We start from the raw sequence: 27,922 nt of genomic DNA on the forward strand, positions 1-27,922 counted from the left end.
GGCTCTGAGCCGTCAGCACAGAGCCGGGCTCCGAGCCGTCAGCACAGAGCCCGACGTGGGGCTCGAACCCACGAACCGTGAGATCATGACCTGAGCCGAAGTCGGACACTTAACCAACTGAGCCACCCAGGCACCCTACCTGCAATACTCTTTTAAAGCTTACTAACAAGAGGAGCCAGAAAATTGTCACTGGAGAGTTTGGATGCATGAATGATTTCCTCTTACAAAATGGACATGGGTCATATAGGAAAATGTCTATTTTTCAGAGATGCACAGTGAAGTATTTGGTGGCGAAATGTCATGACTGCAGTCTACTCCAGGCCACTTCAATAACAACAAAAATAAACGAAGTGAAGCAAATGTGGCAAAATAGTAATCACGAGACCGAGGTGACGGAGTTATGGGAGCTCGCTGCACAGTTCTTTCTGCTCGCCCATACGTTTGAAAAGGGTCAAAACCAAAAATAGGATGGATGCATATTTTTTCCATTTAGGGTTATCTGTCTGCTGTACTGATGCTATCTGTGTTTGCAGGTATGAAGGCTGATGGTCTGAATAGAGGGAGTTGTCTTCTCCCAATTAGAAATGCCTGACAGGCTGCAGATTTGTGCCCGCAAGCTCGGTTCGTAATTGCTCTTTAGTTCTATTTACGGAAGGAAGAGAAGACACATCTATCGAGAAAAAGTAGAGTACCAAAAAAAAAAAAAAAAAAAAAAAAAAAAAGGGCAGGGTTGGCATAGAAGCAGGAAAAAATATGCCTTGCTGGGAAAGCATTGCATCAGGAAGATGGTGTTTTTTTGTTAAGTCACAGACCTAAGCATGCAGCTTCAGACTGCTGGCAGGGTGCTTTGTCCAAGTGCATCTAGCTCCTGTGGGGCTGACTCCTCTAAGCAGACACCCCAGCCAGGGAACTGACTCCGGTTCCACCCCCAACAGCCCCAACACACAGACACAGGCAGGCAGCGTTATAGAGGGACTCACAGTTCTGAGTACAGGAAGTGCAGATTGCCCACATTATCAATGTAGTTGGCAGGGCTGAGCCACGGCAGGACCAGCAGCAGAAGCGCCTTCATTTTCCGAGCAGGGTGCTGCTTTCTTCCTGGCCACCTTCTCTCTGTCCGCTGCAGGGGCCCAGCCCAGCTCAGTTCCCTTAAACAAACCTTGCCATATCCCCACAATGGCACCTGATTTGGAGCCCTTAGATGGAGCCACGCTGATAAATCATGGGCTCATAAGAGGATCGTGCCCTCTGCTTCTCGGATGGGGAGATAGGAGACTGGAGGGACCCACCATGGTTGGCAAGAGGGCTCAGGCTGAGAGCAAGCAGGCTGATGCCCGGGAAAGGGACCTGCCCCTCCTGCAGGATGCCGACTGGTTCTTGGGAAGCAGCTGGTACGTTTACATCACCGGCCGGGAGCAGATGGGCTGGAAGCTGAACTGTGTTGGAAGAGGGCAGGAGCATGGCACAGTCAGACCCCGTGGTGTGGATGCGCAAATCATCAAAAGCTGTCCCACAGTCTGCTAGAGGAAGACACTGTAAGAAATCAGCATCCTTGGAACACAGCCTGGGGATCTGAGCTCCAAGTGAGTCTTCAGACACTGAGACAGACGAGGGTTAATTATGAACCAACTCCACGTCTCGATGCATATTTAGAATAGGCAGATATTTTACCTATCCCTGTCCTGACTACACTGGCAGATGTAAGCAAAGTGATGGCTTCTCCACTAATTTGGACAACTGGCCCTTTACAAGAATAGACTGCGTCGTTCTCTTTGAGAATAAAGAGACTTGATAGACAGACGTAAGATTCTGTCCAAATGATGCACAAATTCCTGTTCCACCACGAAAGAAGTCACTCCGTTCCTCCTCCTCCCCCGAGTGGCAGAACTAAGCTCTGATGCTAGTCGTAGGACCCTGGGCATTTCATTGAAGCTCCCGAGCCTCAGCTACGTCATCTCTGAAATGGAGCTCTATTCATGCCTTACCTGCTGGGTCCAGCAGGCGCTGGACATCATTGCTTCCAGCTTTAAGATCTGTGATTCCAGCCTATGCTATCAGTCTTAACAGGACTTCTAGCATGCCTAAGCCCCGTGATGTGCCAGAAGCCCCCGGGACTCCTCTCCTTCTACCCCATCTTCAAGAAGTCTAAAATCCATGTGGACCTTGCAACTCAAGGCCTAAATCTTAACAGACACGGCTTAAAAGGATTGTTCCACTAATGCAACCAAGCAATTACAGCAAACTAGACTCGATGGGAAAGAGACCAGGGAAAAGTCTGCGGAATGAGACCAAGTGCAATGAGCTATGTAGTAAGTGGGGTTTGGCCTCAGAGAAGGTGCATTTACTTGAGGCAGGACTGAAAGAGTTTACATACGGTAGATCCTTCGAATGTACAGGTTTAACTGCTACAGTTGAGATCAGAGATAAGCAATCTCGGTAAAGCAGGACCTGTATTACTTTATAGTTTTGTTGAGACTCTAATTTGAATTCAATTCCCTGTCAGTCTGGTATGCAAGAGTGAGTCAGGGCTGGTGAGAAGGAAGTACCATGAAATAGCAGTAAAACGGAAGTTAGGTTTGGCATTTAGTTCCTGGAGTCAAACAGATGACTTTGAACCCTAGCTCTGCCACATGATGGCTGTGTGACACTGGGCATGTTGTTCAACCTCTCTGAACCGCTCTATCTTCCTCTGTAAAAGAAAGACAATAACAATAGTGCTTAACTCATAGTGCTGTTATGAAGGTGGAATGAGATAATGCCTATAAAGAACAAAGGGCTCAATGAGCGTTAGCTATTGTTATAAAAATTGTTATTAATAACCACTAAGAGCAGTGAATGAGCCTTGCCGGCAGCTCAGCGCCCACCTCCCAGAGGCTTTGTTCTTCTCGTCCTTTCTTCCCTTCTGCACTATTAGGGGCATGAAATGTTACAGTCTGTTCCTGAATATGGAGTTTCACAGAGTCCTGGGACATGCTTTTCTGGAGTGCCCGGTATCTGCTGTATAGATCACAGCTCCTGAACAGCCTGGAAAATAATAAATGCTGTGGGTTTCATAGTGTGCTAGATTGTATTTCTGATAACTTTGGACATGTCAGATTGTTCCTCCAAGTCTCTATGACAAAAGAAGGATGTCTGCCCTTTTACCTCCTTGCATTTCAAGAGAATAAAATCCATTAATGGAAAGGAATGCAATATAAAAACAAAGGAATTGTTTTTTGAGGTTGTCTATGTCACTACTACAAAAACTGCTGGTTGCCTATCCAGTATCTCACCTTCTCTTCTTCCTTTTCACGGAGCCTACATTTAGCTCACGGTGGTAATGCACGTTAGCCTGTCTCACAGATGGGTGGCATTACAACACAATACTGGCTAATGAGGCATAAGCAGAAATTACTGGGTGAGGCATCCCAGAAAGCTTTTTAAAGGAAAAGTCTCAGTATGCATATTGTCAATTTGCCCTCCCTGCCTGGTTCTTCCTAGCTGGTTATTTCTGCCTGGAACTTGGATGTGATGTTGGCGATTGGGTAGCTGTTTGGGAACCAAGAGGTGACAAGTTGAGGCTGAAAGCTAATCCACAAAGCTGAAAGAGCCTGGATTATCGATGGCATCATAATAACATCATACAAATCATGGACTTCCTACACCCATACTTTCTGTTATATAAGAAAAATAAAACTTTTACAAAGTGAAACCAATGTAACTTCAATTTTCTGATACCTGCCGTCAGCTACAATCCTAATACAACCCCCGCAGATGAAATCTCACCTTCAAATGGCCATATTCTGTAGCTACCTTGCCAGTAAATAGCCTTAACCCTAATCCTTGTCCCCTTTGCCCAGCTAAGTTATCCTTAAATGTCATCTCAGATATCACCCATAAGCTCCTGTTTTCTTGTCTCTTTTCTCTTCACTAAACCAGGAACTGCTTGAAGGCAGAAGTCTACTGGTCTTGTTCTCTATTATAGCCTCACCATAGTGCCTAGAACACAATAGATGCTCAATAAATACTGAATGACATAAAATTGAACATGGTTACAGAGTCAACTTTGGGACCAACCTTTCTTGATCAGAGGCAAAGCAGCAAAACAAAACAAAAGGATCTCAGGACTTCAAACGTGCCAAGAGCCACGGGAGGGGTCAAGCGTTTGTACAGAGAGATAATAAATGTCCAGGAATAAAGGAAATATGTAAAGAAGATTTCTGGGCATGAGGGCCCAGGAGAATGTTGTTTCTTTAGCAGATTGCTTGGAGCATAATGGAAAAGCAATGGGTCCCTCAGGGAGCAATGCAGGACAATTGCCTCATTTCTTCCATGCCCGGGAGAGTGAAGAGAGCAGCTCTCAGCCAGGTAGGAGCCAGGCAACAGTTGGGTTCAAGACTAGGATGTCACTTGAAGAATGAATGTCAAAACAGTTATGGTGAATAGGTCAAGCCTGGCTGACATGACCAAGGAGACTCGTAACCTCCCCATCTTTCCGTAGGGTAAGACTCCCCTAGACCTTCCCTCCAGCAGCACCATCTTCTGGACACTACAGACAGTCACTGTACACACGCTCCACGGGCGAACTACAGAAAAGAGCCACCTGAGAGGAGGAAAGGTCAAGAGAACCTGCAGGGTTGGTCTTTGGAGAAGAAACTCCAGGACTCTGGGTGCAAATTTAATTAAAAACGACAACAAAAGCAACAACAATAAACCCAGGGAGCCTTCAGTCAGGTGAGTCTTGGGCCAAATATGCATTTTCATGCAGGGCTGTTTTCAAAACATCCAACAATGATCTCTTTGTTCCTGCCAGTAGGGTCAGCTTTCTTATCTCCCATTGTTATTATCTTCCATAAGAAGGAAGCTAAAGGCCAGTGGCACTTATCCCGTGAAACAATTCAATGTGTGTGTGTGTGTGTGTGTGTGTGTGTGTGTGTGTGTGTGGTTTCGACTTCTCTACTCTTAAAGGGTCATTTCCTAAGGCAGAAATCACGGTGTGTATAATTTTTCTCTCATTCCGGGCCTGTCCTACAGTGGATCGTTGATAAATATGATGCATGCAGATGACGATATTACACAAGGAAGATGTGGTCTGGAGCCTAAGACGACACCCACCGAGCATCAAGGAAGTTAACAGCTATATTTCCACATACCCCGTCACTGATCCAGGTCAAGAGAGACGCAGTGGACTGGCCCCTGCATCACCTCTACCACATCCACTGTCAATGTCCTTGGTTAAGAAGGCTGTCTCTTGACTCAACATAAGCCTATATCACCCGCGGGGCAATTCTTTGCAGCAGACCCATGCGAGGGGAGTCTGCAAGCGTCTAAGAGGACAGAGGTCAACGGAATTAGCCCGAAGATTCCAGACATTAGCTCACAGTTTCGGGCTTACTCTCATGGAAGAACCCTCTCATCTGAAGTCAGGAACAGCTGTCCAAGGAGTTACTGGTGCAGGCAACCATGTACAACCACAGTCAATCCGAAATGTTTTACTTAAGGATTTACATTCAACTCGGGGTCTGAAGTGGCTGGATAATAATGTTTACAAAGGACACGAATTTTGGAGAAAACAGGCAGCGTTTGTTTAAAGACATGATGCTGCCTGCCTGCATTCCTGACTCAGGTCACCTGCTAATATTAGTCGTCCTCTGGACAGGTCATGAACAGAGACCTCAGCTCGGGTGGGGGGGGGGGGGGAGGGGAAGTATTTGGAAGTATTTCTCTACCATATCTTCTTTTCTGGAGGGACAATGGGTGACATTCTAAATGTGACTCATTTCTGAAGAGCTTTGTGTTCAAGGAGCTAATTGAAATAAATGCCCATTTTGTAGGTAGAGAAACCTAAGTCTGGATTCGCCCATGAAGCCTGGGACTGTTAGCATACTGGGACCCGCTGGTAGGGAATGTGTGGGTCCACATCTGTCATACGGCAATCCTCAGCCAGATTTATAGTTAAGTTCTCCGTACGAGGTAGGATCTGAGCCTGCCTCTTTCATATTCATTACAACGCCACAGGCCAAATAATATTTTTTTAAAACTCATTGCATGTGAAATCTTGAAATTGAGATGCAAAATTGATAAGCAAAGCTATCTTCTAGGACCAATGGGTGAAGCAGCTACAGCCACCAACCTGGAGGTCTCCTATGGATATATAAGGAAAACATTTGCTTCCTGGTCACCTCTTGGTTTTTCCCAATTGAAGGGACTCCAGGGGCGCCTGGGTGGCTCAGCGGGTTAAGCGTCCCATTGCGGCGCAGGTCATGATCTCACGGTTCGTGAGTTTGAGCCCCGCGTGGGGCTCTGTGCTGCCAGCTCAGAGCCTGGAGCCTGCTTCCGATTCTGGTCTCCCTCTCTCTCTGCCCCTCCCTGGCTCGCACTCTGTCTGTCTGTCTCTCTCAAAAATAAATAAACATTAAAAAAATTTTAAAAAAGGGGGAGGACTCCAGAGTAGTAATGACTTAATCTTAATATCCCTTCTGAGGAGAGGAAGAGATAGTCCACTAGCCCAGTTGCTGGCCCAACGCCTAACAGGGCTCCAGAGTCAAGTCCTGGATTAGCTCCAAGTTTCGAATCCTTGCCAATCAGACGGCCAGAGGGCGGGAGGGGCGGAAGTGTATATTAAGCATTTGATGACTAATATATACAACATATTTTTGGAAACGTTGGTTTCAACCTACTTAGAGAGCCGACGTGTGGGGGAAGATCAAGAATGGGTGTTGAGGCCCTCACCTCCCTCACGTGGGAGTTTTCCTCTCCCCAGGGAGCTGCAGATGGCTGCCTGTGAAAAACTCTGAGGCCTCCGTGTGAAGAGGTGATTTCAATTAGTTTTGCGTTCTTTCCTCCTGTTGTTTTCCAACTGTGCATAGCATTATCGGCCGAGGGTTCGTCCAGACCTTTTCCTGGGCTTCTTGTGGTGTGGGGGCCACACGGCCTGTGTGGGCAGGTGAAGGCCATTCCCAGTCTGGGAAGCTGAGGGGCTCCCGGAGGCCCCGTAGGACCCACCTGCCCCTTCCCAGCCCTTCTGCTGCCCCACTTCTGTTGTGAACTCACCCTCCCATCCATACGCCATCTCACCCGGTGTTTTGGGGGTACTCTTGGCCCGAAACCAGTTCTTGATGAGGAGGTGAGGAAGAGCTGCTGTGTGTTCATGTTCCTTCAAGAGACCACCTCCATTTCCTTCCTTCTCTCTCCACTCTCTTACCCCTCCCCTGTGGAGCCCCCGTGGGGAGCAGAACAAGGCCTCTCCCCACAGACGGCCGTCTCCCAATCCTCAGAACCCGGGGATATGTTACCTTAACATGGCAAAAGGGACTTTGTAGATTTGACTAACTTAAGGATCTTCAGGTGAAGAAATGATTGTAGATTATCCAACTGGGCCCAATGTAGTCGCCAAGTGTCCTTGGAAGAGGGAGGCAGGAAGGCCAAAGCCACAGAGGGAGATGTGATGATGGAAGCAGAGGAGCGAGAGGCAGACAGACAGACAGAAAGAGGAGACAGGGGGAGAGAGAGAGAGGCAGAAAGCAAGCAAGCAAGCAAGCAAGAAAGAGGGAGAGAGAGGGAAAGGGAGAAAGAAAGAAAGAAAGAAAGAAAGAAAGAAAGAAAGAAAGAAAAGAAAGAAAGGAAAAGAAAGAAAGAGAGAAAGGGAGAAAGGGAGAAAGAGGGAGAGGGGTGAGAGAGAAAGGGAGAGACAGAGAGAGAGAGAGACAAAGAGATCGACAGAAAGAAAGAGACACGGAGAGAGAGAGAAAGAGACGAAAGGCAGAGACACGCAGGCAGAGAGACTGGAAGATTCTACACTGCTGGCTTTGAAGGTAGGGAATGAGGCCACAGGTCAGGGAAGGCAGGCAGCCTCCAGAAGCTAGGCAAAAGGGAGGGGATTCTCTCCTAGAACCAGAGAGAATTGGCCCTCTCTGACCTGATGTCAGTCCAATGCACCTCTCACTGGACTTCTGGCTCTCAGAACCTTAAGATAAGATATTCGCATGGCTTGAAGCCCCTGGGTTGGTGATCACTTGTTACAGCAGCGATAGGAAACTCATACAGCTCTCAAACACAAAGGTAGGGGGTGCAAATGTCGGGAGCATGGGAATGTGATGTGTAGCGGGAGCTCTCCCTTTTCTCCACCGCTTCTCACCTCCCTCAGCCAGTATGGCCCCAGCCTTGGCCCCTGACTCTGTGCCAGCATCTGTCAGCATCTGCCTCACTTTGACCTATCCCAGACCCCTTCCCTCCAGACAGGGCCTCTCCTCCCCAGGTCAAACTTCCAGCAAAGGCCACAAATAGACCCCCGCACCCTCTTCTCCTCTGGCCACACCTCCTTCTGGGCAATGAGAAGGGCACCCTAGTTCAGATGCCAACCACAGAGGCAACAACAATAGATGGCAACAACAGAGGGTCAGAGGCAACCCGCAAACCCGAGTTAGATGTCTTTCACTCAACGTGTTGGGAAGAAAAGCGAGTTTGCTGACATAATTACCACGGAAACCAAATGCTAAGCATCACACCCAGGCCATTGCCCTGGATGCAAACTTTTTTTTTTTAATGTTTATTTATTTTTGAGAGAGAGAGAGAGAGAGAGCGAGCAGGGAGGGGCAGAGAGAGAGGGAGACACAGAATCCAAAGCGGGCTCCAGGAGCTGTCAGCACAGAGCCTGACACGGGGCTCGAACTCACAAACTGCGAGATCATGATCTGAGCTGAAGTCGAATGCTTAACCGACTGAGCCACCCAGGCGCCCCTCTCGATGCAAACTTCTATGTTAGAGAATCTGCCTGTCCTGAAAAACACTCAGATTCACAACCTCAAGTATGTGACCTTTAGAAAAAAACACCGGCACCTACCTCTTGCCCTCGTCATGACCAAGGAACCAAGATAAACACCAGCTTCCAAATTTCCTCGTACAAAATAATTGTGGTATTACTGTTCATCCTCCCGTAACCACCTGAAATGTTCTGAGCACCTCATTGCGGAGCAAGACCCGGGGCTGCCCTGAGGCCATCCGCACAGGAATGCCCAGGAATGTGACAATATAAGTGGACAAAATGAGAGGCAGATAAGTGGAGTGGACCTGTTGCTCGCCACCAGCAGGGGCGGTCACACCATTGGTCTGCCACCGGTGTGTACCTTGGCTGAAAATTTAGCAGAAATTCTCCGGAAGACAGAAGTTTCCTACATTTCTCCTTAATATTCTTATTTTTTTCAATGTTTATTCATTTTTGAGAGAGAGAGAGAGAGAGAGAGAGAGAGAGTGAGCAGGGGAGGGGCAGAGAGAGAGGGAGACACAGAATGCAAAGCAGGCTCCAGGCTCTGAGCTGGCAGCACAGAGCCTGATGCAGGGCTTGAACTCACAGACCACGAGATCATGACCCGAGCCCAAGTCGGACGCTTAACCGACTGAGCCACCCAGGTGCCCCTGTACGTTTCTCCTTTTAAAAGTCAGTTGGCAATACCTCACATCTCCTTAAAGAACAGTGGGCTTTGTCAATTCCCATACAGAAGAAATCTTAAGAATCATGGACCAAACTGGGAGACATTTTTTTTCTGATGTGAAAAGGTAAGCAATGCCCATCAGGAAATCTTCTGGGGGCCACGAGCCTCAGAGAAAGCTGCTCATCAGACCTTTCCAGGATCTCTGACATTTCAGAACGCGCCCATATGAAACAAGCCAGTCCACAAAAGGACAAATATCGTACGATTCCTCTTCTCTTAGGCTCCCAGAGCAGTCAGATTCATCGAGACAGAAAGCAGCATGGTGGTCATCAGGGGCCGGACAGGAGGGAATGGCGAATCTGGGGTTAATAGGTACGGTTTTGATTCTGGAAGGTGAGCAAAGTTCTGGTAATGGATTGTGGTGATGGCTGCACAACTGTGTGAATGCACTTAAATACCACTGAACCGTACTCTTAAAACTGGTTAAAATGGCGAATGTCATGCATATGTTACCACGAGGAAACATTCCCCCCCCCCCGCCCCCACCACACACACACACCTGCACACCCCAACTCTATCACGGGCTGTTCTCTCACCCTGAACCACGGTTATAAACACCTAAAAGGTTTCCTTTGAGCGGATGCTTGCCCTGGCTGCAAAAAAAGAAGACAGAGAAACGGCATCTTGCGGAGCACCCGGCCCCGAGGACGGCCCTGCTCTTGGGAGGCAGGTGAGGCCAGCTGCCCCCGGGAGGGAGGGCGGGCGGCTCGGAGCCGGCCAACCAGGGAGGCCCTACCTTGTCTGAAAGTGCTGCTCGAGATCACAGCGCTGCAGGACCTCGGTGCAGTACTCCGGGAACGGGCAGGTCACCAGCAGCTTGTTGAGAAGCTTGTTGACCAGGATGCTGGACTTCTTGCAATGCTGCAGCACCACAGGCTTACGATCCACGGGGCAGAAGTCCTTCTCCACCAGGAAGCTGGTGAGGCAGAGCGTGCAATAGGTGTGTCCACAGGGAGTGTCCAGAGGGTCCAGCAAAGCCTGCAGGCAGATGTGGCACACGAGGTCATCGTCCACATCTTCTGCGTAGGTGTAGAAGTGGTTTTCCTCAGGGGAGTGGGCTTGGCCACACACCACACACAGGGGTGCAGAGCTGGGGTCAGGGGGACAGGCAGGGTCTGGCTGGCTCATGGTCAACTCGGGAGACAGTATGGCAGGAAACCAGCCCAGGGCAACAGTACTTCCTCCGGAGAAAATCACGATCTTCCAGGAGCCATCCACAGACCTAAAAGAGAACAAGACAGCTGATCTTCGTTTCCATGAGACTGGAGACTAAGCAATGGACTTGACACCCTGCCGCCCGCGGGCGGGGGACTGAGCTGGGATTCAGAAGGCCAGGGCTCACTGCCCCCTCTGGTGACTGACATGACCCTGGGCAAGTGACTTGGCCTCCTTATGCCTCAGTTTACCATCCATCCTGGTGGGAATAACGTTGGCCTTTAACATCCTCGCGCTGGGTGGTAAAAACCATCGGGGACTATCCGGGAAATCCCCAGAGATATAAATTGTTAGTAAAATTAAATTAGACCATAAATTATATAGACTATAAATTAGAGATTTAGAAGTTGCTCTGTCAGATCACGACAAGAAGAAAAACAGTGAATACTCTAATGGCTTTTTCTTATCTTTCCTCCCAACTTTCTCTAAAACTCAGAGAAGGTAGGACGTCAGAGCCTTCAACTCTCGTCAGAAGAACCGAGAACTGTGGAGTCTGCAGCGTTTTTACTGTGGTGAGAGCATGTTTTCCTCCATATGCATTTCATTCATTCAATCGGGCATTTGGCAGTTATGTGGGCTCTCCAGCTGTACCGCCTGGGTTCAAATCCCACCACCGCTGTGGGCCAGCCATTTAATCCATAGCTGGAAAATGAGGATAACAATAGCCGGCCTCATACGACTATTATGAGGATTGCACAAGATACGCGACAGAGAGCTCTCAGCATCATATCTGGAATATAGTACATGCTCAGTCAATATTAGCTACTATTTTTTTTTTAATTTGTTGACTTTTATTCATTTTTGAGAGACGACTGGGGGAGAGGCAGAGAGAGAGAGGGAGACACAGAATCCAAAGTAGGCTCCAGGCTCTGAGCTGTCAGCACAGAGCCCTACGCCGGGCTTGAACCCACGGGGCTTGAATCACGACCCGAGCCGAGGTCCGACACTTAACCGACTCAGCCACCCAGGTGCCCCAATATTAGTTACTATTTTTACATGCATTTGTTACTGCATTCATTCCAGTCTAGCTCCCTTGACCTAGAAATTGAAAGCTATAGTTCCTACAAGGGGTCTTTTTGTTTCATTTTAACAGTACTCTTTTATTTAATCATATATATATTTCAAAGCAGAATACTATCACACTATGGATTTTCCTCTCGTATAGGTGTCTAAATGATGGAGTTTTTAACGTTCCCGATTAACATCTAGGATGTCTCTTGGAATCATTCCATAAATGTTTTTTGAGCGCCAGCTCTGAGCTAGGTAGTAAGCTGGGTGTGGAGGAGACCTTCAAGAGAGCTTTAAAAACACACTGCTGCTCTCGTGGGGTCACCAGTCCAGGGGACACAGACGGCACAAGTAACCGGAAGTGTGCGCGAGGTGACCCTGGGTCATCTCTCATGAGAATTAAGAACCCCATGGGGTCCCCTGGTGGTTCAGTGAATGAAGCGTCTGAGTCTTGATCTCAGGGTCCTGAGTTCAGGCCCCGCGTTGGGCTCTGCGCTGGCCGTGAAGCCTACTTAAAAATAAAATTAAAAATCCTGCTCCCTCCCCCACCCCCCTTCAACGTTCTTCATTTTGGGAAGTAAACGAAAAGACGGCAAGCGTTCCACAAGAGCATAAAGACACATGAGTAACCTAAGAGGAAACTAGCTGCATTTGGAAATATGGCACACCAGAGTCATAAACTGTGTTATATCTTTTTTCTTTTCCAAATTAAGTCCAAGGTTGTTTGTAGGAGTACAGCCTTATCTCCAAAAGAAAATACATGGACTTCAAGCTTTCAGTGGGTCAGCTTCGTGTTTACATTTCTGTCCTGTGCTAATGTGCCTGAAAGAACACTCTGGTCAGAAGGTTGAAATAAAATGCCCTGAATGTGAAAACACTTAGATCATAGCATTTGATTTAGCATCAAAAGAGAACACAGAAGACTAAGGTAGAGAGTGCAGAAGGGGGTGAAGTGGTTTCTAGTCAAATTTCATGGAAACATACACAGCTGCTATTCGTCCTCAGGCTGATAGAAGGTACTGGAACCACACAGGAAATGCTTTAAGTGGCATGAAAAACAGTCCAAAAATAAACATGAAAACGGAAACGGGCCACCCGAAAGATTATCATCCACTAGAGGAAAAAAAAAAAAGTTCACATATTTTGAACTTTGACAAGAGTTTTGTCAAATCTTCCCACGTGTTTGGGTCCTCTCCATTCCTCCTCCCTGTGCTATACTGAAAAGTGATAGGAATGCAGCTGTCGCTCTGGTCTTACCACTGAAAAAACAGCTTCCCATTTCTGGGCCATGCCTTTATGGGTGAAATGGTGGGACTGGACCAGATGTTTGGTTTTCAGACTGTGTTCTAGAAAGTGGCAGGTGCCTGAGAGCCTTCCATGGGAGCGACGGAAGGAAGGCAGATGGGGTAGAGATTTGCCCACTTCTCCACCCCTCCCAGTCCCAGCTCCATTTTTATGTCTCTGACACATCAATTTCCTTATTGGTAGAAGAGCCCTAGCTTAAAAACAAAAAAACAAAACAAAACAAAAAGCAAGCCACCAGATCGATACTATAAAATCTCTTTCAGAAACAGAGTTTCAGCACAGAGGATTCTGTGCTAATAAAGCAGAGGGTTTTGCTTTGTTTTGGGCAGTTGGCTTTTGGGAGAATCTTTTTTTCTTTGCTTTCTGACAAGTTTTGAGCATTTACCATGTGCCCGGCACTGTACTTGGGGGCCTTATATACAGTATGTTATTTAATCCACACAAATCCCCAGGGTTGTTCGGTTTTGTTCGTTTTCATTTAAAAAAAAATTCTGTTTTAGTGTTTATTTTTGACAGAGAGAGAGACACAGAGCATGAGCAGGGGAGGGGCAGAGAGAGGGAGACACAGAATCTGAAGCAGGCTCCAGGCTCCAAGCTGTCAGCACAGAGCCCGACGCAGAGCTTGAACTCACAGACCGCAAGAGCATGACGGGAGCGTAGTCTGATGCTGAACTGACTGAGCCACCCAGGTGCCCTTTGTTTGTTTTCATTTAACAGATGAGGAAGCTGAAGTGTGTGACATGTAAGTAACTTGCCAGTTACACCAAAAAAGAAACAAACCAAGAGGTTCCTATTTTGCTACATTGTGGCCACGCATCTCCCCCCCCCCCCCACCCCCATCATCATGACTTCGTTGGAATGCAACTAAGCAAATAGAAGAGCCCCAGGAAATTGGGTTTAAAAATCTCTTTAGGACCATTGCGAATAGGTTTTTCCAAGGCTCTGATTGAAAATATTCTTTGACTTTACTGAGTGCCAAAATGGTGGACACTAAATGAATGGAACAGGTAAACAAAACCGGCAAGGTTCTAGCTCCAGCCCCAATTCTTTTTTCTTTCCTTTCCTGTTTTTCTGAGAGAAATTTGAATTCCCTGGCACTTGCCCATACGAGTACACCAGATCCTTAACATAATATTAGCGTAAACACTGCTGTTGGTATTTTCCAACTTTGCTTTAGACTAAATAAAGCCTATATGAATAGACACAGATTATGAGATAATTGGCCAAAAAAAGCAAAAAAGCAGTCTGGGCTCTAAAGAAAGAACTAGGTAGGCTTTTAAAAATATGACTAATGGGGTGCTTGGATGGTTCAGTTGGTCAAGTGTCCCGTTCGTGGTTTCGGCTCAGGTCATGATCTCACGGTTCGTGGGTTTGAGCCTCACCTTGGGCTCTGAGCCGATGGTGCAGAGCCTGCCGGGGATTTTTCTGTCCTCTCTCCCTCTCTCTTCCCCTCCCCTGTCCCCTCTTTCTCTTTCTCTCTCAAAAATAAATACACTTAAAAAAAAAAAAAGAAAAATTATGATTAATGGGCACCTGGGTGGCTCAGTTGGTTGAGTGTCTGACTTTTGGTTTTGGCTCAGGTCATAACCTCATGGCTTCATGGGTTCAAGCCCTGCCTTGGGCTCTGAGCTGACAGTGTGGAGCCTGCTTGGGATCCTCTCTCTCACCCTCTGTCTCTGCCCCTCCCCCACTTGTGCTGCCCCCGTCTCTCTCAAAATAGACTTAAACAAATTTTTAAAAATAAAAAAATACCATGAACATTATTTATGCAAGGTTTCTTGTTTCCAGTTTACATCTTATAAACCTGTATGATGTATCATGTTTTTAAGACATGAACTGAGAAGAAATGATCAAAGATCATTAAGGCTTGAAAGGTAAACGATTTTTCCTTCCAAATGTCAGCGAGAGGGCTTGTTAGCTGAGTCCATCTGTTACTGAGTGTCCCAGCCCTCGGCACTTCTGGCCCTGGCGTTTTTGCAATTTGGAGAAAGAGAAGGGAAGTAGATTTCCTCCTTGGGTGTATATGGGGGGGTGGGTAGGAGTGGGGATGAAAATCTTACACTTCCTCAGTAGACCCCTATGGTGGCTTAGGAACCATCTTTTCTGTCTTTCCTGTGATTTGGGGTGCAATAGAGGCCCAAGATGACTTTTAGACATACAGGTGGCCTACCAACACAGTGGTGAGAAGTGCCAGGAAAACTCAATCTCCATCTCTGTCCTTAATCCCTGCTTCCTTTCCCCGCCACTTTGTGGTCACGCCCGACACTTGTACAGAAGTTCTTCGACCTAACTTTCAAATTCTAAAACTTCGGTGGCTGACAACAGAGATGCATTCCAGAGCAAAGTGAGTCGGCGCTGTCTGCAAGCAAAGAAGGTCGTTAGAGGTCATATGTATACGGTCACCTGCACTAAAAATCTGACAGTCTTAAGAACAGCCCTTGGGGTACAACCTGTTTGGAAACGGAAAATTGTCTGCATGAAATAACCTACCAGAACAATGGAGTCCCTGGTGTGCTACTATTCTGCTAATTCTCCTTTAAATGCACCCTGGCTTTATAAAAGATGGTTACCCAAGGTGACCTTGATAAACCATATACTGCACTGGAAAGGCAATGGATAACCATATCCCTTGGCAGGCTGCACTGACAATGTCACAGTTTCTTCTCACTCCAAGGACAAGACTTGACTCCAGAGCTTCTCCTGGATGGCTGCATGAGTCACACTTTTACAACAATAGTAATGGGACTTCATATTATCAAAAAGAATTCATCATATAGTCCATGGCAGCGTGCCCCACATCGGGACTTTAACCTTGAGAAAGACGAAACATTGAGCCATAGATTCTTGGTGTTGAAAGGGAGCCTTGAGAGAAGCTCCCTAAATGAAACAGGCCTTTATTACCTTATAAAATAGATCATCCTGCTTTGGAGAGCTCTAACTACTAGGGGGGACAGTCCATATACAGAGCAAAAATTCGCCTCTCTAAAAAGAAAAAAAAATCCCTCTCTAGAACTCACCAACCCCTCCATGGGTGCCAGATGTATCCCGGGAGCTACTTAGAATATATCAAATTCCTTAAGTCCTTTAATTGTTGGATGACACCTTTTTCCTCCCCCGGGGCCAGCGGCCTTGGGCTATGTGGCATTCCTTCAAGTTTCCATATACTCTGCGAAGCTGACCATCCTCTGCAACTTTCCAGATTATTCAGTGTCCCTCCTACGAGGTATGGGTAGAATGAGCCCCCAAACTCTAGGATATAGTGGAATGGAGTAACGGCACTCAGAGCCTAGGACTGTGTCTGCTTTCTTGGTGGCAGTAGAAGGCCATTGCTGTCATTGCTGATCTGCCCTGCTGCAAGACTGAGACACCGCCCTGAGGCCTGGAGAAAGCTATTAGCAATTCTTGAGCACCGAGAAGGAAAAAAAAAAAAAAAATCCAGGGTAATAAAGTATAAAAGTAGCAGCTAGGGACACAGTTTAGAAAATGCAAAGATATTTAGTGGTATTAGGTGGATTTATATAAACAGAAATTCCTCCGTGGCTAAACAGTTTGGTATTGGAATCCTCAGTGTATAACCCAATCCCAAGAATGAGTGGTATTTGAGGTTTGGGAGTCTCCCATTTGTTTATAAGCATTCCTATATTTTGATAAATGGTGATCTAGAATGTACTGACAAAATGAACATGAGAAAAGAGACATGGAAACCATTTAAACAAATGGCAAATCGGAGACAATTTTTTTTTCCCATCCAGAACACAACATCGATTAACTGTCACTGATATTCAGTAATAAATGAAAAAGTTAAAAAAGCGACAGGCCACGGGCAGCCAATGGGAGAGCCATGAGATGAACTGAAAGTCCTAAAGCTCTGGATGATCCTCAGAAAGGAAAGAAAGAAAGGAAGGAAGGAAGGAAGGAAGGAAGGAAGGAAGGAAGGAAGAAGAAAGGAAGGAAGAAAGAAGAAAGGAAAGAGAAGAGAAGAGAGAAAAGAAAAGAAAAGAAAAGAGAAAAGAAAAGCGAAAAGAACTTCTGGTGCACAAGTACCAGAAAAGGAAAAGTGTCTGAGGTGGTGTCCTAGTCACCTGGCACCGTTAGCTGAGCAGTCACTGAGGGTTCATACAAAGGAGGAAGATTTCAAACAAGAAGAAAAAAGTGTAATCTGAAGCCAGGCCCCAAAATGATCACTGGATGACTGGATCCCGAAAGAGCACTGTTTTGAGTGCCTATCAGTCAAGTGACACAAACATTCTCTCCAGCAAGGCCACCACCACTATGTAAACAGCGTGGGGCTCTGCCCTACCCTCGCTGTGTTTGCTTCCTAATTTTTGCTGGCTTATTTCATGTTTTTTTTCAAAATCTCCTAATCCCTTTCCCCAACCCTAATGTTTTACACAAACACATAAAGACTGAGGGGGCGCCTGGGGGGCTTGGTTGGTTAAGCATCTGACTTTGGCCTAGGTCATGATCTCACTGTTCCCGAGTTCGAGCCCCACGTTGGGCTCTGTGCCGACAGCTCAGAGCCTGGAGACTGCTTCAGATTCTGTGTCTCCCTCTTTCTGTGCCCCTCCCCCGCTCACGCACGCTCTCGCTCTCTCTCTCAAAATAAATAAAAATTAAAAAAAAAAAACACATAAGGACTGAGAACCCCTATACCAGATGATTTCTGAAGTAACTTTTAGGTTCTAGAAACTGAGCTGAAGGTGTTTCATCGTTGATGATGCTTTGCAATTTGGATGAAGCTATGCAGGCTGGTTCAGAACTTGGTTCACACTGGTCACTGAGGCCACACCTCAGCACAGAGATCACAGTCATTCAGGAACCTCATCCTGGACTGTGGACACCAGAAATAAACTCATGTGGGAATCAAATGGAATAGTGCTGGTAAATTCTTCACGTCGATGGCCTCATTCTCTTTCTAAACAATTATCTGTGGGCGTATTTGTCTAACCATTGCCCTGGCACTGGCTGGAACTCCTAAATTAGATTATTGGAGGGAAAGCAATTGTCAAAGTTAGGGCAAGCTCTTTGTCTATTAAACAAAGTACATTTATAATTACACTTTATAGATAAACTGTGTGCAACTTGGAGATAGCAATAACGTGCCATCAATTTTTTTATAAATACCAACTGTGAACTAAGAGGATGGACGAATGCTCCGTGGGCTATTCCTTAGCTTACAGACACATCAGTAATAGGGAGGCATTAAGTGCTTTAGTGACCTGAATTAAAACGGTCACACATGAAATAAAAACTGTCTTTTAACTTACGAGGGTTTGAAGTGGGGGCTGAGGAGGCAGGGGAGTCATATACCTTGCAGAGGAAAAGGAGAGAGAACACAAAGAAGGCAGGTGCTTATGGACTGTTGCAAAGGTCAGGGTTGGTTCTGAATCTACTTAATATCTAAATCAACGATCCCCAAGAGGGAGCAAGCAATTCATTAATTGGATCACTGAAAGATACTTGCCTGCATAGTGTTGCCACCACTAGAAAGGACAAATATATAAAGTGGTCTTTAAAGAGGTCGAAATATCTTCAGGAAATTAAAGGAGAATTGAACTAAAAGGAGACCATGTCTGGAGTCAATGACTGAGAATGTAGATAGTCAGGAAGTGGGAAGAACAAGAAAAGCAGTTAAGTGAAAAGCGTCCCAAGTGGCTAGCCAATCAGATACAAGTTCTAGAAGCCCAGGGAAGATTTTTACAAGCTGGTTGGAGAAGAGCTTTGTCTCCCTTGACTAAAGATTTACTGCTCTTCCCCTGGGTGTCATGGCACCCCTTTCATACTTGGGTTTCTTTGTAAGAACTCTGTCCCAGAAAAGATGTCCTTTCGTTTCCTGGTCTGGTCTATCAACATGGTGAGATGGAGCTGACCCCTGCCAACAACAAAAATGAAGGCAGAGTATTTTGTGTTAACCAAGGGTTCTGTTCATGCAAAGAAGCGCCATAGGATCCTGGGAAGAGATAATTTCAGAGGAGAAATGTGGGGAAGCAAGCTGACATTCTTCCACCCAAGGCTGAAAAACATATTCGGGATTTTTTTTAAAACAGATAACCATGGGGCGCCTGGGTGGCTCAGTCGGTTGGGCGTCCGACTTCGGCTCAGGTCACGATCTCGCGGTCTGTGAGTTTGAGCCCCGCATCGGGCTCTGTGCTGACAGCTCAGAGCCTGGAGCCTGTTTCAATTCTGTGTCTCCCTCTCTCTGACCCTCCCCCGTTCATGCTCTGTCTCTCTCTGTGTCAAAAATAAATAAACGTTAAAAAAAAAAAAATTAAAACAGATAACCAAGTTTTACAGAGTGAAAGACAAGGTGAAGGAAGATATTTGAATTCTCACCATTGTTTCTGCTGTTTTTCAATTCTATGTATGTTCGTTGATCACCTATTATATGCCTGGCATTTGTCTTAGATTCTGGGGGAGCTCCCACTGTGGTAGGGTTCCCCTCCCTAAGGAAAGCAAAAGGAAAAAACACCTCAAGGCCACCTGGTTATACACGTACGTGACAACATCCCTCAGGACCCTGTGTCATGCGACCAGTTAATCAGACTACATGTTTGTATGTTACCATTATGGGAGACAAAGAAACAGAAAATATATAAAAAACTATGCCATGTGGCGTTCAGGGCTCAGTTCTTCGGGCACGAACCCAACGGAGCGGTGCCGGCAGGAATAAAGTTGTTTCCTGGAAAGAAAAGCCTCAGCGTCCCGACTCTCTGTGCGAGAATCCTGCTACACCATAGGGAATTCAATGTTATCCTCAGCGAGTGTAAGTCTAATTAGAAAAATGGAGCTTACATATAGAAGAAATATTCGAAAGCACTGCAAAAAAAGAACATATTGAGTATGGCAAGGGGTATGATCCCCCCCAAATAGTAGCCAGGGACAAGTTTTGGAGACAAAGAGACAAGAGAACAGTATAATGTGACCCGGAATGGCCAGGAAAGTTCATGGAATAGTTGGGCCTCAGGGCACATCATCAAAGCTTCATGGTATATGGACAAGTGGGAAGAAATCAAGGTAGGGGAAGAACGTGAGCAAATCCCCCAGTCGAGGAAGAGAAATACACACGCCAGTGTTTGGTCACATGATGATCTGTCTCTGAGATTTTAGAATTACCTTTGAAGAAATCACAGGACTTTGAGTTGGGTAAGAATCTTAGCTTCTCCCCAAGTATACGAATCCTCTTTACAACGTGGCTGTGAGCTGGCCTACCAGCTTCTGCCTGAAACACCTACAGTGATGGGGAGCTCATCAGCTTCCCAACAGCCGATTGCTTTCCTTTTGTTACCTTGACCTTGCCGTGTGACACAGATCACAGTCACTCCCTCTAAACATGGCAGCCACCCCGAATTAAAGAGAGGATGGGTGGTTTCTCTTCTGTCTCTTCTTTTTGTCTCTGGTTCTTTCTGTTGTCTTCCTGGGGAGTCGACCCAGGGTAAAGGGTCCGCCCAGGGTACTCGCTAGTTTGTTAAAGTCCCTTTGAAAACATGACAGCGGGAAGTGGACACTTATCCAGTTGTGGTTTAGTGGTTCAGTGGAGCGGTTGTTTCTTAACCAGGATACTACTTGTCTTTAAAAGCAATGGAGGACAGCCGTTGCTGATTTGCTTTTGTAGATACATCAGGCTATTGACCAAAAACACTCAATAGGTCTTTAAAACATAAAACACTACTGTGCCTTGAACGTAGAAATAAATGGTGGTAAGTGGTGTCAATTCTAACTCTCCTTACCTATTTAATGACCAATATTTCAGCCTCCACACAGACAGGGAATCACTCCATGAGTAGTGGGAGGAGCCTGCATATGTAAGTGCCAGTTAGGGGGTATAGCAGGTAGAATGATGGCTCCCCCCCCAAAAGATATGGCCCTGTCCTAACCTGCAAAAGCTTTGAATATGACTTTAATTAAATAAAGGTCTTTGAAGATGTCATTAAGTTAAGAACCTTGAGATGAGATCATCCTGGATTATCTAAATTACCTTAAATCCTATGACAAGTGTCTTCATAAGACACAGATGAAGAGAACACACACAGGAGACGGTGATAGGAAGACAGAGGCAGAGATCACGGTTATGCAGCCACAGGCCTTGGAATGCCTGGAGGTACCAGAAGCTGGAAGAAGCAAGGGAGGATTCTTCCCTGAAGCCTTTTGAGGAAGTGAGTTTCTGCCAATACCTTCATTTCAAACTTCTGAATGCAGAAATGCAAGAGAATAAATTTTGTTGTTTTAAGCCACCGGGTTTATGGTGATTTGTTACAGCAGCCTTGGGAAAGTAACCCAGAAGGCTATGTATTTCTAGGGGCATTCTCCCAGGACTGAGGGAAATATCCCCAAAGATCCACACCAACACTTCTCTCCGTAGCTTAAGGAAATGGAAAATAGGCTGGGATGGCAGCCATTTAGACTGCTCCATTCTTTTTTCTTTTTTCTTAACGTTTATTTATTATTGAGAGAGAGAGAGACAGAGTGAGATCAGGGGAGGGGCAGAGGGAGAGGGAGACACAGAATCTGAAGCAGGCTCCAGGCTCTGAGCTGTCAGCACTGAGCCCATCGCGGGGCTCGAACTCACGAAACGTGAGATCATGACCTGAGCTGAAGTCAGATGCTCAACTGACTGAGCCACCCGGGCGCCCCTAGACCGCTCTGTGCTTAGGGATGGCAGTTCTGCCCTAGTATAAAAATGTAATAACTTCTTTCAATCCACTACTAAGCTGGAATACTGATGTCTTCTGCGATGACAATTACACCAAATTTGCCAGGGCCCCAAGACTACAGATGGAATAGCTGAGTTTGTGTGTGTTGTAGAAAACATAGTACACACATAACAACAATACTTAATGAGGAGTTTGAAAACACGAGGTGACTCATGTATTAACGCAGGAGCCAAAACGTGCAGCGTTCTAGTCAAAAAAGGCCACGTGACTGACAAACGCAGTCATAAGCCAGCTATGCAAATCATCTCCCAGATAGCAATGGCATGTTTCCACCTCACCATCATGCAGTGCTGTTGCCATGCGCTGTGCCAAGAGGCTATTAAAGAAAATTCTTGGAGAGTTTCCATTCTGCTGTTGGTGAAGTCTTTTGTGTGCCTGTGACAAACGCATCAAACATAAGAAGCAAATAAGAGTCACTGGAAAATCATGGTGGAATTTGAATTCACACATTCCAAGGCACAAATGAATGATGTAAAAAACAAAACAGAACAATAACAACAACAACAACAACAACATCCCTGGTTAACTGGGACAGTACCTACTGCCACGGTTAAAAGTGTACTGGTTAACCTACTATGTCAAAGAGCATGGCTCCCACGAGCAAGCGCCTTTCTTTTAGAAAGGCAGAGGAAGAAGATCAGGGATGAAAAGGATAGAAATGAAGGGATTCTCATAAAAACTACAAATCTCAAATCTGGAGGCCATCTTGTCTACTCCCTACCTGAAGCAGGATTCGCTTCTTCCGCCTCCTTTTTAGAATACGGTAGAAAATTCAACATAATCATTATTACTACGTAATGAGTAGTTCACTAGATGCAAGATACTGTGCTGGGTGCTTTACATGTATTTTCTCACTTAATTGTTGGAGTAATGCTACGAGATCAACGATAACCTTCACTTTAGAGATGAATATAGGATCTGCTGAAGAAACACGAATTCTCTCTGGTATTCATTCATTCTTTTAGCAACACACACCAGGCACATATAAATATGCCAAGTAAACAAATGCACCAAAAAACGATCACCATCAGTGACGGAGATCTCAGTACCCCAAAAGGCAACCTCCTGGATTTTTGGACAGCTCTAATTCTTAAGAAAATTCTTTCTTATATTGATGAGCTGTGTGTCTCCAGATAACTAAGCAATAGGTCACTATGGTGTCATTGTTCACTAGGAACAAAATGAGATTAGAGGAAATGGTGAATGTAAGAGGTTCACAGGAGGCGACCAACATTTTCTGTTTCTGATTTCAGCTAAGTGCACTTTTTATACTTACCAACTTGCATGGTTTTCATGTTGACCCTTAGTCCCAGGGGAGAGCAGATAGCTAAATCCCATTAACCCAGGAAGAGAGATGTGGTCTTCCTTCCAGATAGTTTTGAAAAGCCCTTGATAGTTTAGAGGCACTGTCAGAGGACCATAAATATGCCACCCACATAAAAGTGAGTCTACACGATGCCAGCACGTAAATATCAGGCATAGTTCTGTGTCATCACCAGGAGATCCATGAATAGATGAGCTCCATGAATACTGACGTGATGAGGCAGACACATTTCAGAGCCTCCCTTGTACGTGCTCTCTTGGCAGGCATTTTACATGGCCTTTCAAGAAGTCAGAATCCCAGCAGACCCTATTTTCTGCACTCCAAGTGAGGAATTCACATCCAGTAGGGAGACACCGGAGGCCAGGAAGCTAGGAATCACTGCTCCAGGAGAATCCATTGTTTATTTACCTCACAGAGTCCTACTGCCACAGGTCTGCAAAAGACCAGGCATTTCAACGGGCAGCCACCCTACCCTGGAGCTCCAAGATAAACAAGATAATCTTTGTTAACAGGTTTTCTTTCCAAACCTTCGGGGAGGGAGGGGGCTTTCGGGAAATCTGTTTTTCTCAAAGAGCCTTTGGCCCTCAACTTACTACTGTTTCCAACATTATTATGTCCAAACTGTAGCACGACCCAAGAAGTCTAACTTTAGTCAACATAATAATTGTTTTCCACACGGGCACACCTCGGAGACAGTGTGGGTTCCGTTCCAGACCACCACAAAAAAGCGAGTATCGCAATAAAGCAAATATTGTAATAAAGCGAGTCAAATGAATTTTTTGGTTTCCCAGTGCATATAGGAGTTATGTTTGCACTACACCACAGTCTATTAAGTGTGCAATAGCATTATGTCTAAAAAAAAAAAAATGATGTATATACCTTAATTTAAAAATACTTTATTGCTAGGGGCTCCTGGGTGGCTCAGTCAGTTAAGCTTCTGACTCTTGATTTCTGCTCAGGTCGTGATCTCACGGTTTGTGGGATCGAGCCCCGCGTGGGGCTCTGCACTGACATTGTGGAGCCTGCTCCGTATTCTCTCTCCCTTTCTCTCTGCCCCTCCCCCACTCACGCTTGCATGCACCTGTGCTCTCCCTCTCTCTCTCAAAATAAAAAACTTTACTGCTAAATAATGCTGTCATCTGAGCTTCCAGTGAGTCGTAATCATTGATCACAGATCACCATAACAAATCCGATAGTGATGAAAAGTCTGAAATACTGTGAGAATTACCAAAATGTGACACAGCAACATGAAGGGAATAAATGCTGTTGGAAAAACGGCACCGAAAAACTTGCTGGAGGGAGGCTTGCCACGACCCTGTAATTTGTAAAAAATGCAATATCTGCAAAATGCAATAAAGCTAAGTATGCCTGTGTATCATATAACAAGAGATATATGCCTGTGTATAATATAACAAGAGAGATATGCCTGTGTATCATATAACAAGAGATATATGCTCGTGTATAACAAGAGATATAGGCCTGTATATAATATAACAAGAGATATATGCCCGTGTATAACAAGAGATATAGGCCTGTATATAACAAGAGATATATGCCCGTGTATAACAAGAGATATAGGCCTGTATATAATATAACAAGAGATATATGCCTGTGTATAACAAGAGATATATGCCTGTGTATAATATAACAAGAGATATAGGCCTGTATATAATATAACAAGAGATATATGCCCGTGTATAACAAGAGATATAGGCCTGCATATAACAAGAGATATATGCCCGTGTATAACAAGAGATATAGGCTTGTATATAATATAACAAGAGATATATGCCTGTGTATAACAAGAGATATATGCCTGTGTATAATATAACAAGAGATATAGGCCTGTATATAATATAACAAGAGATATATGCCTGTGTATAATATAACAAGAGATATATGCCTATAATAATAGAACAAGAGTTACCATTTATTGGGCATCTGCTATATTATACATCAGGCATTTTACACGAAACCATGTCAGTTATTCTTCACAATAGCATGGGGTTTGGTACATAAGACAAAGAGGTACTGAGTGCCTAGTAATTACTTGGTGGAACCAGGCCTCGAACCCAGATCTGATTCTACTTTCCTTTTAAAAAACAGTATTCAGGGGAGGGGGTTGTCTGGGTGGCTCAGTCCATTAAGCGTCCAACTCTTGATTTTGGCTCAGGTCATGATCTCACAGTTCATGAACTTGAGTTCTGCCTTGGGCCCTGGGCTGACAGTGCAGTCTGCTTGGCATTCTCTCTGTCACTCCTTCTCTCTCCCTTTCTTCTCTTTCTCTCAAAATAAATAAATAAACTGAAAAAATTAAAAAAAAAAAACCCACTACTAGCAATAGCTCACATTGTGCAGGTAGAATTCCAAGAGTTTACACATTTCAGTTGTTTCTTCTTCATAAGAAGCCTATTTTCCAGCTGAGGTAAAGCGGGGTTAAATAACCCGTCCCAGCCCCCCCCCACCCCCAGCCGGCTAGTATAAGGTAGAGCTGGGTTTTGAACCCAGGCAACCTGATGGCAGAGGCCAAACCACTATTCTAAAGCAGTAGCCCTGCTCCACCAAGAACTACCCAAGAGGAGCATTTCCCGGTGAGGCATCACCCACTCCCCTGCAGTCAGTCTGATTTACCGAGGTATGCTGCCCCCCTAGCTTCTGCTAGAGGACCCGGCCGCTCGTGAGGTATACCATGTTAGCGTCCCTTTTTGGGGAAAGGTAAACAAGGAAACTGATGGGCAGGGAAGTTGAGGCTTTCCCCCAGGATCTCCGAATCACACCAGTAGTAAGGTCAAGGTTATGAACCCCTGTCCTCCATCCACTAGGCGGTTACCTTGCTCGTGAATGATGAAAACCTGCCTTAGCTTTTCAGGATAGGGTGAGATCTAGAGAAGGCCCAGGAGCCTCTTAGGCAATGACTCAAGGTCATCGAAGGGTACAGGATAATCCATTAGTGAGGCAATCATATCCAAGGGATCCCCAAGCCCCCTTCCCCAGGACAGTGCAGGCTTGAAACGGGTTTCCTCCTTCCTCTGGCCGCCCCGGCCCCCACACCCCCCTCCCCCGCCCCGGGGGGGGGGGGGGGCGAGGCACAGCGGCACAGGGTGTTTATCAGCAAGATTGGAGGAAACCAAGCACCCAGTCTGCCCTGGAGAGAGCACAGTGGAAAGCAGAAAGGGCTGCCTGCCAAGTCAGATTACAGCAAACGACAACAGGACATGTCCCCCGCAGGCCTGCGGAGAACCACGTTTGCTGGGTCTGTGGTGCAGCGACAGCTTTGAGGCGGGAAAGGCCGGAGGAACAGCTGCCGCCGCTGGCTCCTAAGCATGTCTGGGAGCTGGCAGAGGCCAGATTGCCCCAGCTTGTATGACATGGTTGAAGTAGTGTCCTCCTGCCTCCTGCCTGTTTTCTTTCTCTGAACTGTTAACGTTGGAGTTAATTATGTACAATTAATAACCATTACAAGAACCATCAGAGTTTCTAACGATGGCAGCCAGGGAAGATCTCTTATCTTGCTAGGGTCAGACTATCTCTGCCAAGCACCCAGGAGAATGCCTTCAAGAGCGGATCTTGCCTTTGTTTGGCACCCACGTGGCCCTAGACACTGGCCACATGACCCTCTCTCTCTGTTACCTCAACTACTTCTCACCATCACTTCGTATCACAGGGATTAGCTCCTGTTTTACAGATGAAGACACTTGAGGGCCTGAGCGGCTAAGTCACTTGCTCAAGGATGTAAGTGGAGAGACACCGTATGTTTTCCAGACAGGTCTTATTGCCACTTGAACCAAGAGATGAAGTTACCACATGTAGGGAGCCACCGTGGGGCGTTGATCCCTTCGGACAATATTTGTGCACAAATTATCCAAGAGGCCAACTGCAGTCTAGATAACCTGACTCTGAATTCCAGCCTCTGTAATTTCTTTCCTTTCTTATATCTGGGGGCATGGCACCCACAGCTTTGTTCCTTTAGTAGCCAGAGACCCTGACATGTAGCGATGAAATGGGGTACTTAATCATAAATTACGGTGCAAAGATCTAACAGACCATGGTAATCCAGAAGGAACGCGTCTCGTGGAGAGGTTTCTGACGTTAAAGACATATTTTGTTCCAGAAGATTCAGGACCTGAGAGCTCTTTTTCTGTCCTCTGCTGACAAAGCTCCGAATCAAGTGAGAAAACACACGGGTAAGGTACCACCATCCAGACATACCACTCGGGAAAAGAACCCACGAAGGTCAGTTCAAGAACAGTACAAGCCTCCACCGAATAAGCGAGAAAGTGGCAACAAGGCCAGGGCAGAATGTCAGTAGTGAGAAGCAGCGGTCCGACAAAACTCTTCTCAGCTTGTTTCAATTTCGACTTCTGGAGAATTGACATGCACTTTGAATTTCGGGGGGGTGAATATGAGCATAACCCCTAACAGGCTATTCCTTTGCAAAGGTACTGGCTGACTGAAATCTCAGAAAAGCAGCCATGAAGGAATCCAGAATGAAAGGTCCCTTCACAGGCTGATTTCTCCCCTCCATGTTTTCCAGCTCAGCTCAGCAGGAAAACGGGATGTATTTTCCTTTCTCTGCTGGATGTAGAGTGGGGCTCTTGGGCTGTCAAGAACAGAAGGAGTATAGGCTGTGGGATCAGGAGTAAGAAAACAAAAATGGATCCTAGGAGTAAAATTACTTCAAAAAAAAAAAAAAAAAAAAAGGTCAGGTCCCAGGGAGAACAATCTCCTCCATATATTTGCTATTAAAAATATTAAATAAAGATTTGCTGTTAAAGGGGGAAAAAAGTGGAAGGATTAAAAAAAACCAACAACAACAATTAAAGATCAGACCTGAAGTTACATTCTTGTAAGCACTGAGGAAATGATCTTTTCTTTAAATCAAAGGTCAG

General features: G+C 45.8%; 1 protein-coding gene across 3 annotated transcripts in view; it reads right to left on the reverse strand.

The window, feature by feature from the left end:
• LNX1 (ligand of numb-protein X 1) overlaps window positions 1–27,922 on the reverse strand; it is a 123,085-nt gene that overhangs the window by 93,408 nt on the left and 1,755 nt on the right. For 2 of the 3 annotated variants that reach the window (XM_060654999.2, XM_081795513.1), the window contains one exon: window positions 10,207–10,692. In XM_060654999.2, the coding sequence (XP_060510982.1) occupies window positions 10,207–10,598 (392 nt within the window). In that variant the 5' untranslated portion in view covers window positions 10,599–10,692. Of the gene's footprint in view, window positions 1–980; window positions 1,371–10,206; window positions 10,693–27,922 lie in introns of those variants that run through there. The other variant, XM_060655002.3, reaches the window with a different exon arrangement.

Source organism: Panthera onca, chromosome B1 (assembly GCF_046562875.1).
Source record: "Panthera onca isolate mPanOnc1 chromosome B1, mPanOnc1 haplotype 2, whole genome shotgun sequence".
NCBI classification, from domain to species: Eukaryota; Metazoa; Chordata; class Mammalia; order Carnivora; family Felidae; genus Panthera; species Panthera onca.